This window comes from Podarcis raffonei, chromosome 1 (genome assembly GCF_027172205.1).
Source record: "Podarcis raffonei isolate rPodRaf1 chromosome 1, rPodRaf1.pri, whole genome shotgun sequence".
NCBI classification, from domain to species: domain Eukaryota; kingdom Metazoa; phylum Chordata; class Lepidosauria; order Squamata; family Lacertidae; genus Podarcis; species Podarcis raffonei.
This window is the reverse complement of record NC_070602.1, coordinates 138,562,307-138,575,876: the sequence shown is the minus strand read 5'-3', so window position 1 is coordinate 138,575,876 and position 13,570 is coordinate 138,562,307. Positions and strand designations below refer to the sequence as shown.

General features: G+C 40.2%; 1 protein-coding gene across 44 annotated transcripts in view; it reads left to right on the top strand.

Moving 5' to 3' along the window:
* The window catches only part of MAP2 (microtubule associated protein 2), a 221,573-nt gene that overhangs the window by 154,258 nt on the left and 53,745 nt on the right, over window positions 1–13,570 (top strand). For 33 of the 44 annotated variants that reach the window (XM_053365105.1, XM_053365085.1, XM_053365096.1 and 30 more), the window contains one exon: window positions 2,595–2,672. In XM_053365105.1, the coding sequence (XP_053221080.1) occupies window positions 2,595–2,672 (78 nt within the window). The remainder of the gene's footprint in view (window positions 1–2,594; window positions 2,673–13,570) is intronic. The other 11 variants (XM_053365312.1, XM_053365295.1, XM_053365197.1 and 8 more) reach the window with 1 other exon arrangement.

Sequence of the window (13,570 nt, the reverse complement as noted above, 5' to 3'; positions counted from 1 at the left end):
AGATAGATAGATAGATAGATAGATAGATGATAGATAGATAGATAGATAGATAGATGATAGATAGATAGATGATAGAAAGATGATAGATAGATAGATAGATAGATGATAGATAGATAGATAGATAGATAGATAGATAGATAGATAGATAGATGATAGAAAGATAGATAGCTAGATATGTAGGTAGAGCAATACTCCTGATCATGTGGGAAATCCATTGTAATTCTTCTTGCAGCTTACAGTAGAAGTGACAGGAGCTACCCATGTGGAAGTAGCCCCTGTATCATGCAACATTTGAGGGAAGATGGAAACATTCCCTGATCCAATTTTCCTGATCTTTGCTTAATGCTTGAGATTTGTGTTTCAAATTCTGATGTTTGTATTTGGAGTACTCCTCCCTTCCCCAGCATTTAAAGCAACCCAACCTTTTTATGTCAATCTATGCTTTTACAAAAAGTCTTTCCCTCTTGCTCAGCCACATGTTTTGCCCACAGTTTTATTAAAGGGTGCAAAATGCATGAGGGTCATTTCTGATGACAGAAGACCATCAAGGTTTCAAAGTGCAGAGAGTTCTCTGTAGGGCAGAATAAAAAGGTTACATACAGAACAATCCTGTTTCCTGACCTGTGCTGCTGGGGAGAGCTAAGATGTAGCCCTGCTCCACTAGGCTGGGGTGGCAAGGGGCTCCGCTGATGTGGAGGAGCCTATTTCAGCTGCTGCAAGCATGAGCTGTTGACAGGCTACCGCAGGAATAAGGCCCCGAAACAGGGCCGAACAAGACCAATGAAAGATCCACTGGGTGCCAAGTGAGTTTAGCTGCCAGAGAGGAGCCTGATCCAGGCTTCTCTCTTGTGCCATTGTGGAGAAAAATACTGCCCCCATCCTCTACTCTGGTCAGCATGAGCAGCAGGGCTTTGGAAAGAGCAATGACTCCACTCATCCTGGTTATGAGCTAGGATTGCTTCCTGAATTATCAGTTGAATACAGAACAAGGTTATATAGCTAGCACAAACAACGGATTGTATCTTATGGTAGCTTTGCACTTGCAAGAAGCACTCACTCAAACAATTTTCTCCGATTCCAAGTTCTACCTAATGCAAAACTCAAAAAGCTGTACTTGGGGGATGTTCTTTTCCCCCAGGGCAGTATTGGATATGGCACAGAAGACTGCAGTAGGTTGGGGTAACCAGTGAAAATTGGGTGCTTTGCCTTGTGCATGTGGAGGTTCTTCTAAGCACAAAGCCACCATTAGATTCAACCCATTGTTTGGTTCAAACAAGCAAATGGAGCTTTAGCACATGTTTTAAGTTCTTGCTGAACTGCATTGAAAAATATCTGAGCCCTCATAGTAAAAGCTGCCATTGCATGCACACACCAAAATAAGCAAGTAATAGTTTCCCTACAGTATGCATTCTGTGCTTGAATGTGAACATTCATTGGTGTATGTATTTGTATAATGTATCACCACCACCACCATTTTTTGTAATAGAATGATTTTGACTTTTACACTGTTAATAAAGACTTAACTTATCTACATGACATCCCAAATATGTTGAAGAAATTGCTAATAGGCATGCACTGTTACAAAACCATTTTCTGTAATCAGGTATAGCGACTCAGAAGCATAGGTACAACTCTTCCAAGCTGAATCATATTTAAGCCCTGCTGAGATCAATGAAAATGACTTAAGAATATACTGATTTTTCCCACTGAAACAAATGGACTTTAATGCTTAACTTTGGCAGAAAAATGCTCAGGCTTTTAAGAGGAAGGTTTAGGAAATGTTCCATGGGTCTTGTTCCCCCTGTATCTGTGGTTTTGTCACTATCCCACTTTCGTGTTTCATATACTGCAGTTGGGCATTGGAAAGGAAGTTAGTGGTAAAGGTTTCTGCTTAGCTGTGGGTCAGCCTTGAGCTGGAAAAATTCAAGATTTGGCTTTAAGCAGTTACAATATGAAATTAAGTAGGTTCCGGAGAAAATAGGATTTAATCATTTATGTAAGCAATTATACATTTATCCTTTCAGATACCTGTAAGTGAATTAAACATGTGGTTGGGCACCTCTATGTGATGTTCTTTCTCCCCTGAATGATATTTAAAAAACTCTTCCCCTCCTGCTTTTGGCTTGTGAATGTGCTTTTCTTCAAGGCGTGTAAGAATTATCAGGTCAATCATTCAAACGGCTTTGATGTAAACAAAAAACTCTAGTATTTATGTACAACTTTACTAAAGAAACAAAAACAATAAGCTATTTCAGTAGAATTATCAGCATAATGCTACATCATCTGAATCGAGTGGTTACTATTGTTGGTATAAGACAATGCAAGTCTTAGATCCAACTCAATAGAAATGTTATAATATGCTGCCAGGTAACTGTAATGCAGATCAGCCTTCCCCAACCCGGTATTTTCCAGATGCTTTGGACCACAACTCCCATCACCCCCCAACCAGTGCTTTGCTGGCTTGGACTGATGAGAGTCGAACAACATCTGGCAGGGCTACCAGGTTAGGAAACATTGGCATAGATTGTCCAGTTGACATAACCTGGTCTCAAAGCAGTTAATTGTTTGTCTCATTTTTACTGTTCAATCTTTAGCAGTTGAAGAAACAGCTAACCTGCCTCCTTCTCCGCCCCCATCACCAGCTTCAGAGCAGACTGGAACATTGGAAGAAGGTAAGAATTCCCTTGGGCGTTGCAGAGCCCATCTCTAAGGAGAGAAACCCAGGAATCCTAATGAGAGAGGTAGGAGGATGACCTGTCAGCATTAATTTAAAGGGCAGCAAGCATTTTCCCTAATAGCAAGTTAGCAGTTCCACATCGCTGTAAAGCACAAGCAGTACCGATATGTACATTGTTATGTATGTGTCTATATATGCTTATGGTGATATTTGGGAGTGTATATTAACATGAATACAAGTTTTGTTGCGCCATTGAATAGATATTCCAAATGGCTTTGAAAAGATTCTGGTACCTTGAAGAAAGGGCAGGAAAAATTGTGGCCTTCTAGATATTGTTGGATTACAATTGCCAACACCCCTGGCCAATATTGGCCAGGCAGACTCATGCTGATGGGAGTTGGAGTCCAAGAATATCAAGAAGCCCATTGGTTCCACAGCCCTGCTTTTAAGGCTTGCAGATAGAGGATAATTCCACTTGGTACAATTTCTCTTATCACTGACTACCTGCGATGAGAAAAGCTGAACTTGGAAAAATGGTTACAGCAATCTCTCAAGTTCTGGACTAGGGAAACATACTTACTACCCAGTATACCCAACTATAGAGGATGCAAAGGGCATCTCCTAGCAGTAGGAATGTCAATGTATTCTGGCAGCCCTCAAGACAAAACACAATAAAGCTTTTTCCAGCGCTTTATTTCCATGCTGGGAAAAGGTTCGTTTCTTGAATTAATTTCTTTCTATCTTTCTTTCTGCTTACTTTATATCTGTTTTCTTTTAAATTTAGACATGACAGGTAATGTAAAACATAACAGCATAAATGTAAAAAACTATCGTAAGATAAATGTGAATTAAGTGCAATTCTGTTCTGAGGTTATTAAATGCTACCGTGATGTTCAATATCTTCTTTCTCTTTCTGTATTTTTACATAGCCAGTGAATATATGCTTTACCTGAAACTTTTAAAAGCACAGGAGCATGCCATGGGGTTGGGGGGAAATGGCAAGTCCTCCCTGATAATAAAATGAGTAATATTCTTACTATTTTTTAAATTGAGATTTGTTTTTGGGGGGGCGGAACTAGACTCCTGGGGTCAGCATTTTTTCAGATTTTACTGCAAACCATCATTATTCTTGTGAATATCTTTGTGGGTCCATGAATTTGTGTCCAAGTGCTAAGCTCTTTTTAATTTGATGAGATTTAATATTGGAATAAATTTGATGTACCTGTGCCAGGAAGGGGGGAATGTTGATCCTCTAAATGTTGAAATGCAGCTCCTCTCATTCCTGGCCATTTGCTCCAGTGCCTAGCACTGATGGATGTTGGAGTCCTGCAACAGCTGGCAGGCCACAGGTTCCCCACCCCAGGCCTGTATTGTAGAACCCCCTAACTTCAGCAGCCCCCATCTACAGAGCTCTGCAAACCTCTGTTGACAAAGAAATTTGAACATGTGCTTAAATCAAGAGGCCTCTTAGTCACATGTTTAACAAAGGCTATTTCAGCCAATAGGCTGTAACTGGAGACTTGATTTTATATTGCACATCTGTTACCCACCACTTCATTATGTTATTAAGGTGACACTTTGGGGAAACTTTGTAGTCACAGTCTCTGCTTCTAATGGATGTTAGAGAGTATGAAAAGTTAGAGCTGAGCTTCATGTGCAGAAAAAACACATGATATATTCCTCCCGGGGCTATGCTACTTCCCTGTGGAAGGGAAGAAACTATGTATATTTGAATGCTCATGTTTCCGCATGCATGTTTGGGTTCATAAGTGTATACGTACCTATAATCTTAAACATACATATAGCCATAAACTGAAACTTCCTTGTATGTGAAATGTTACTTAAGGAGAGTAATTAAACTTCTCCTTTGCAGGCAGACTTTCCACAGGAAAGGAGCTTTTAGCATGATGCAGAGTGTTAAGTCACTTGACTGTGCACTTGAAGGGCTACGGACCCAGAAGTGCTGTACTGTGTGTATATGAGCCCTTACCCTTCTTCTTAATGAAAGTACTAATTGTAATATGCAACCTTGTTATTCAGTTAATGCCACTGAAAGGAGTCAAGTCTCTGCTATGTTAGTGGTTTGAGATTGCTTTAACTCATCACAAAATCATCTTTCATCCCGCTCCTGGTACTGTGCGATGTGGGAGCCGGTTTTATGTTTTGAGAATTGATTAAAGAAGTGCAAAACTGGAAATAGCATGCTGATCCACCAGCTGTACTTGCTTGTCAGACATCAATGTGAAAATTAAGGACTAAACCATTACCTACTACTGTACTCCTGTGTGCACTAGGCTCATCCACACTTACTTTTTGCCCTGCACTTTCTAGACATAGGCCCACTTTTGAAAGCTCCATGTCAGAGCAACTACTTCTTCTTCTTCTTCTTCTTCTTCTTCTTCTTCTTCTTCTTCTTCATTCGCCCCACTGTTTTCCCCAGGAACACCTGGTGTTTAACATTGAATTGGAGCAAATGGCAATTAAGGTTTTCTGCAGATTGCCATTTACTCCAGTTCAGCACCGGAGAGCAGGTTTTTGCAGGTAAAGAGCTGGGGGAAAGAAAGAAAGAAAGAAAGAAAGAAAGAAAGAAAGAAAGAAAGAGTGGTAAGTGTGGATGAGCCCCTGAGTGAGCATTTTACGTTGACCTGTACATTGCTTACACTGGTGCAATTCAGAGCTTGTGATGTGATGTACCCATGTTATCTAAAGTGCTCACTTTGAGAAAATAGAACATCCCACATTGAAGGGTTTGTTTGGGTACCTTTCTGTCTCAGAAGCACCCTTTTAACATTTTTGGTAACCCACCAGACCTGCTGATTACACTCTAAGATACCAGCATAAAATTGGCTTTATGTGGTAGTCATTAATGTTAGTGCAGTCGCTTTTCTGCTGGTTTTCGTTTTGTATAAAATGAAAATTGATTGATCTCCAGGAATGTTAAGGCTCTCTAATGAATTTAACTGCCAGCTACCTCTTCTCTGTGTTAGTATTTCAAAGAGATGAAACATCTCCAGGTCATTGTGACTCAGTAGATCATGTTGCTCCGAGTGCTACAGCTAGCAATTCATACTGTATTTCTGTTTTATAAAAATCTGTATAATAGAGAAAATGATGGTTATAAAAATTAACCAAAAAGCTGATGTTTGTGCAGGATTCTGAAGCTATGATGCATATATGTTTATTGAGTAGTGTATGTTAATATATCATTCAAGCTTGCTTTTTCAAGTTAACAAACAACATTATTTCAAAAGTTTGTTTTCCCCCCAGCTGAACAGCCAAGTCAACCATTTTTATTCAAATCTCCCAAAATAAGAGGTTATAACAATCTAAGCAATCACTTTTATAACCCTTTTGTTTTAATAGAAGAGTTAAATATCAGTAGGATTTTTATTATTCATAGGCCAATGGCCATTAAAACATACATCACAAAAAACCAAGAAAGCTGAAGAATAAGTCAAACATACACACTTACAGATTTGCAGATTATCAAAACTTTAAAAATCTGTTGACAGTCAACAAATACAATGCAATATAATTTTAAGCGTGTTTATGCAGAAGCATGTCCCACTAAGCTCGCTCAGCGTGGAATTACTCTTTCTAGGTATTTTAGCCTGGCAGAATAGTCCTAGCTTTCCAAGTGGTCGCTGCTTTCTCAGCCACAACACTGAGAACAAAACAACATTACTTTTAAGTACCATTGCAGCTACGACAGTCTTTCTCCCAGCAACCACAGCATCAGCACTAACTCTCACCAATCACAGAGCAGCATGCTCATAGTACCTTACCCTTAGCCAGGCGTGGACTAAGTCTGTGCTCACGATTTCAAGATAACATGCTCATGCAGCCATTCAGCACCCTGCAAACAGAAGACGCTGCTCACCAGACAGAAGGATACAGTGCCTTTCCAGGCAGCATAAACAGAATGTGGGAATGTACTGTAAATCTTTTTCATTGAAATAAGTGGAACTTCAGATTGTTTAACTTTGGCAGTATTATGCATATAGTCCAAGACGCTGTGTGCTTCACCATTAATGGGTAATCATAATTCGAATGTGCTGCAAGGTATCTATGTGTTGTGTGTGATTTTATTTTATTTTATTATTATTTTTTGTAGAAAAGGACTGGAGGGTTGTCAACAAACATGTTCAGCCAAAGCTCATTTCTTTTTCTGTCTCGAAACAACTTGCTTTCTTATTTGTTTGGTGAATTAATCTATATTTAGGGTTATGATCAACTAACTTTTACTCAGAGCGTACTATTGAAATTAATGATGACTAAATTAGTCCCATTTATATCATTGTGGGACTATTCTGTGTCTATAGCTTTGAAAACTGCATGCAGTGAGCATGAGCCACAGGCATCTCAGGACTCCATTGCCCATTGTGACAGAGGTAGTCCCATTCTCCTCAGTGTCAGGGATTGTTGCATACATACAGCATTGAGGCATGTACAGAGCATTTTTCAGTACTGATGAAAACACACCCATCTATTCATGTCCTTCTCCATTAGTGCCTCATACTCCCTGTGCATGCGAGTGCACATGCATACACACAAGGGCCCAAGGTCAAACGGAATGCCTGTGAAAAGCTTTGCTACAAAGGAAGTACAACTGTTGTAGTCTTATTTGCCATTTGTCCTTTCTTCATGTTCCCACACCTGCAGAACACACAGTATCCTCACTTAACCCATGCACCATAACCCATACCTCTGCCATGGATTGAATTTGGGTTGGGATTTATGAGAAGTAGACACAGGTGGGTTATTGATTTGCATCATTAGAAGCATTTGGGAACATGCTTCTGCTTAGCGTGGAATTTGGATTGAGCACAGGAGACGAGACTGCTAACACTCCATTCCTTTCCCCACAGCATTTTGATGGTGGTAATTTTGTCAGCAGGTTGCATAGTCCAGAGTAGGAGGGTGATTTCCTTCAGTCATCCCGGGGTGGGAAATCACAGTGTAGCAGACATGACAAAGGTAGATGTGGCCAACCAAGCAGCAAACACAAATTAGAGAGACAGAGAGACAGAGAGAGGTTTGTAAGGCAAATCTGTTTCAGAAGAGGGAAGGATTTGCTGCTGCAGCTTTCATTGTTCTATTTTGATAACTTGCTTCACCTACATAAAAGAATGAGTGGGTCTGTTTGCACAGCACTAGGAGGTAAGAAACCTAATTCGATTTTATTAAAACTATTTTGTGCATTGAGAATACTGTAGCTGGATTTTTTTTTTCAGGGTATGGATTTCCCCCCGAGCAGTGTTGAATACATTTAATCAGCCAGAGCTGGGCAAGGGGACTGGGTGCTGCCTTGCACAGACAGCTTCCTCTTTGTCTGCTGTATGCTTCATGAGATCAAGCCTGGAGTGTGCACCACTTTAGGTATAAAAGCAAGAATAAAAATGCTGAAGGAAAAGGACCCAGGATACAAGATCTTCATTTATAATTTATGTCTTTGAGGAAGGATTTTGAGACCAGTGAGTGTTTTACAAATTGATAAGAGCTATTTTTTTCTAAAAGAATTAACACTGATTAGAATGTATTCTGATCTCCCCCCAGCCCCCTTCGCCCCGCCCTGCTGGCAACAGATATCCAGCAGCTTGAATTTAAAAATGCTTTCTATAAAAATATTTCTCTGCTAGCTAGGCTTCAATCATTAGGCTGTACCAGGACAGTCCCAATTCATTTCAAAGAGTCTTGCTACAGCATATATTTTAAAGAGTACCTACTACAATGGACAAAAGAGCTGTATGATTTATTTATTTTTTTTGTTACAACAATTAAAATATAACGCATTCAAATGTACTTCCAGTACATTTTCATTCTTCAGCAATTATGCCATATGGTGGAGGTCTTAAGTAGCAATATATGACCTTGAAAATTTAACATTATAAAGCAAACTAAAGAGAGGCACAAATCGAGACCCCTTTATTGTGTTGCTATTTTGCTGCATTTTAGGCTAATTCATACAATTTAATTTGATTGTCATAATCATGCCATTCTGGGCCATGGCAAAGCATCATTGGGTCTCGCATCATTCATTGAACTGTATCTCCCATGTAGATTACTCCAGCTAGGAGTAGGAATAAGCTTTCATACATGAAGGATTGCTTGCTACCTCCTGGGGGGAACAGTCTTGGAATCAGGATGTCTGTCAAAAAGGATTGGAAGCAGTGAGGGAAGAGAAGTTTGGACTGGGCTAACCTACATACTACATAAGTGGTACTGGAAGTCTCTATAAGGAAAGGCGAGCCACACAGGCACTTTTTGGGTGGGCTAGAACATCTTAACTAAAGCACCTTTCTCAGCTATCTGCTTAAGAATTCATATACCTTCAGCACCATTCCAATGGAGCTGGCATTGACCCAGGACTTTGGGGTTATGCCCACAGATTGGTTTCGCAGACAGCTTCTCCATATACTTGCCCTGCAGTGAGTCCTTTTGCAAATTCAGCTTTTACTTCTTTTAAAAGAAGTTAAGTTCTAATTCTCTGCATAGGAAACATGGATGGGGAGGCTGATTTTAAAAAGTGCGAAAAGTTGGGGAGAAAGCTGGCACTCCCTTAGAAGTGAAAACACATAACTTTGTGTGTGCGGATTAGCAGAGGATGAGCAACTCTCTGTGCAGCAGCATCTCTTTCCACCTTTTATTCTGGTACAGACACGTACATAAAGAGCAAATGGAAGAGCATTTGCTTTTACTGCTCCATGTAAAAGCCGCTGACCAGTTAAGGTAATGACATCCTAAAGTGAAATTATATACTTGTGTTTAGAATGAAAATACATTTGTGGGGGTGGATGAGGGAGTGAAGAAATCTGCATAGCTTCCAGCTTGAAAGGCACTGATAGAATCATAACTTTATACAATGAATAATAAAAAAGGTTGATAAAGCAAAGTGAAGTCCTTGTACCCTGTGAAACTTCTGAGTTCCACCTTTCCTGAAGCAGTCACCTGTGGCATCAAGGAACTTCATTCGCGTCCCTCTAATGGCAGTGCACAGAACTGCCCCTGGGAAAGTAATGAGAAAAATGGGTGCACTCATGCAAGTCTTTAGATCACGTGAACTACACTTGAAAATAGCAATTACCTGTTTCTGGTTTGCTTTTGCATTGTGTGTTAGCAATAAGTGGAGGAAGTTGAAATGTGAAAATAATAATTTTTGTAGGTTTTTTGTATGTTGGAGCAAATCCTGGACAGTAAGCTACAAAGGAAGATCAGCTGAAGAGGACCTCTGCTGAATACAGCATTCAACCAGATACCAACTTTCAAGCTTTGTGGATGCTTAGTCAAGCTTTAACTTTGTTTCTAGTCTTCCCAAAAGCAAAGCGTGACATAATGAGTTTACTTGTACCACTGTTCAGTAAGAGGAGATTGTGATGCTTAACCTCTTTGTTGAAGTGAATTTGTTTGTTATCTTAAAAGAAAAAGAATTCATTTGTGGCTCCTTATATACTGCCTGTTTTTTGTCAGTGGCTAAGACAGTTCTTGGGTTATAATAGTCTGGGATAATAGTCTGGAATAAGTAGGAACCCCTATATGGTATGTGTCTGCAGTACATAAAGTTATCATTCAGTAGAGGAAGGTGCAGGGTCTGATTATAAGAGCAACTCTTTAAAAAGATACTCCTAGGGGCCATACCTGATGTGATGGATGCAGTTACATTTGCTGTTCAGATGTCTGCCTGTACAAATATAAAGTAATGGGTGGAAGTCAAACCTTTGCACCAGAGAGCTATACGAGTGATGGAAACTCAACTGGAATTGAACCAGGATGGGGAGAGGTGTGGCTGAAGTGATGGAGAACAGAAAGGTAAAACAAGGAAAGGATCTTGTTCCCATCACCAACATGCGCCTCATTTGCAAGCACTGTAGCCCGCATACTCACCAAACTCACATGACCAAATGGGCAAACTTGGGAACAGACATATGTGATTGTTCCTATCATTATACTTTGGCCTGAGGTGGTAGGTTGGAGAAGTTTCCTAAGAGAGGGCAAGCAGTGATGTTTGTTTCCTTGGATTGCAAACATGCCCTGGCTGCATACATTAACTTCATTATTCTTTGGTGATTAGACAACATTTTTGCTTACTGATGGGATGATGAAATGATACCCAAAAGTTTCAAACCCGTATTTCAACAAATCATAAAAAGATTCTTCTGGATTTGGTTTTTTGTTTGTTTGTTTGCTTTATGGAGGGGAGACCTCTTTTATTCTGCCTTGCTTGCTGATGGATGTCTAGTTTTGTCCCAGTTTCTTTTACTTTTACTATATAATGTGGTTCTGACACATGCTGTGGCAAATTTGACTCATATCTAGAATATCCTTAATAACTTAGGTGTTTGGAACAAAGTGCTTGTTTTGGCTATTGGGTTCATTTGCATTGTGGAAAGACATGGACTACTCTTCCTGTAGGCACCACAGAAAACATAATAAATGCATTCAAGTTGACCAATGCATTAAATGTGTGTATTGTGCCTTTGAGATGACATTGAGCTTAGCATGGTTGTTTCCTTTCATCCCATGATGTTGCATCAGTGTCCAGTACGTGTCTGCCTGTTTCCATTCTGTCTTGTGTTATGTCCTTCTGTCTCTTCAAGTTCTCTGTGCAGTTTCTTCCTGTGTGTCTGTCTGTAGATGAAGGAGCTGAGGATGAGGTGGGACCTCTTCGCAGCAGCTCATGGCATGGGCCAGCTGCCACAGGGGAGAGGCGTAAGTTCCTTGCCCCTTCCATTTCAGTGTCTGTGCCTGATGATGAGCCCTACAATTCAGATGAGGAGTACTATGAACACCCTTTGTTCAGCTCCGAATGGACTGAAGCTAGTGGATCTCCCAGTGCCACAGCCCAGAGTGCAGAGGCCTTTTTAGGCTATGAAGAAGGTGAACAAAGCATGGTCCCACTCTTCCTCCTCTCCTCTACCCTGCCATGCCACATTCATTTCATCATTTGTGTCCAGGGCTGTCAGGTGTCAGGTTTAGTCCTAAAGTTTCAGAGTTTTATCCTCTACCTTCTCAGGGTCTTCAGGTCTGAGACCAGAATCAAAGGGAAAGGCTATTTTAAGCTTGGCTTGGCAGCTTTTGCTACAACCTCATGTCCATCATGGTTTTTTTGTGTGCTCCCCCCCCCTTTTTTTCTTTGAACAGCAGACCTCCATGACACACCACAAATGGCTTTTGAAAGTCTCTTCATTTTCCAAAATAGGTTTCTTTGCAGTACATTGTGGAGTGGAGATGTGGAGTTACTTGTCTGGCTCTTTGGATTCCATTCTATGCCCCATTGAAAAAGTTTAGGCACTTGCAACATTAAAATCTCCTTGCTGCTCCATAGTTCTTTCAAATACAATAGTGTATTATTGATGGGGACAGATTGTTGAAACACCACACCCTGTGATTCCAGTCTCAAGGAGTGGGGCTCAAAACATAGCATTTTTCTCCTGGCAAGTGAAACTGACCAGGACAAATTTTGGGACATTTCTGAATTTATTTCTGGGGTGATCTATGGATTTTGCTTTAGTGGAGTGGGTTAATATAATTTTGTCTAGCTAAAACAGACTTGTATTACATATTCAAACATTATTTGAAGAAATAACATCATTTAAAGAAATAGACAAAATCAAGAAATAGACAAAATCAAGGAGACTTTGACAAGTATAATTACTTTTGACTTTCTGAAATTTAAAAGAAAAGTCGGAGAGAGATTCCATTTAAATTAATAGTGCAAGGCTAAGGAGTAAATATTACACAAATCTGGAGTAGAGTCCCTAAGATGGTTGGATGGTACCTTGTATGCCTCCTTCCAGGAACTCCCCAGGGAGGTGCTGGTAACACCCCCGGAGGTGCACTCCATTGCCTCAAGACATACCGATGCCAACAGCAATGTTCCAACATAGATTTTGCAAGACCCGGCTCCAGAGTTCACCTGTGGTGCTCTATAGTCACCCACTTTGGACATAACAACGAATAAGCCATGGCTTGCATGTTCCCCATTCCATGTGCAAAGGGAAGAGATTCTGTTGCTTTGGGGGAACAAATCATGGTTTGTTACTACATCTGAACGCAGCAGACAGTGGCTTCTTCAAACCACATTTATGTTAACAAGGCAGGCTATCAAGCTTCATTTTTGTCATTTTGCATTGTATTCTGTACTTGTCTTAGCATGCTGATCAGCACCTATAAGGGCTTCCCTTAGACAGAACTGCTTTGTTCCTTGTTCCTTTTTCACAGCATGGAGCTCTGCCTCCAATGAAGTTCTAACTGGCAAAATGAGGACAATGCTGTATATCTCATGTGGTTCTGTTCAATCTTAAGTATAGAGTCCATCCTGCAAAGAGCCTTTATCATTATGCAAAGGGTGGCAGAAAATACTTCATGAGCTAATACAAGCGAAATCAATTTCCTTTTTAGCTTTTCTTTGGTTAAGAAAAATCTCTTCTTTTATTCTTCCTGAATTTCTTTGTAGTACATCTATGGTTTAAATAACTTTGCTGTATATTGCTGAATTGAAGGTAAGCTTGTTGAGTGCACAGCAGTGCATGCAAAGCCTCTAAACTGAGCCCTAAAGGTGTGGCAATGATCTGTCTCTAGAGAGAGCCACAACTTCTCACATTGCTGCCTCTTGTGCCAAATAAGAATGCATGTTTCAATGATTTACAAAGCAACCCTATTCATACCTACTCATGTATTGAGTTGAATGGGGCTTACCCCTGGGTCACTATGACTAGGGTTGTAGCTTATTCAATGCTACAGTATTGTCACTTCACAAGGGCAGAATGGGTTTGAGTATTTTTAAGCACCAGGCGAATATGTGTTTATTCTATTTAATTTAAAATATTTGTACCTCACCTTTCCATCCACCAGGATCCACAAAGTGATTTTAAACAGCAGTTTAAAAGGAGTTAT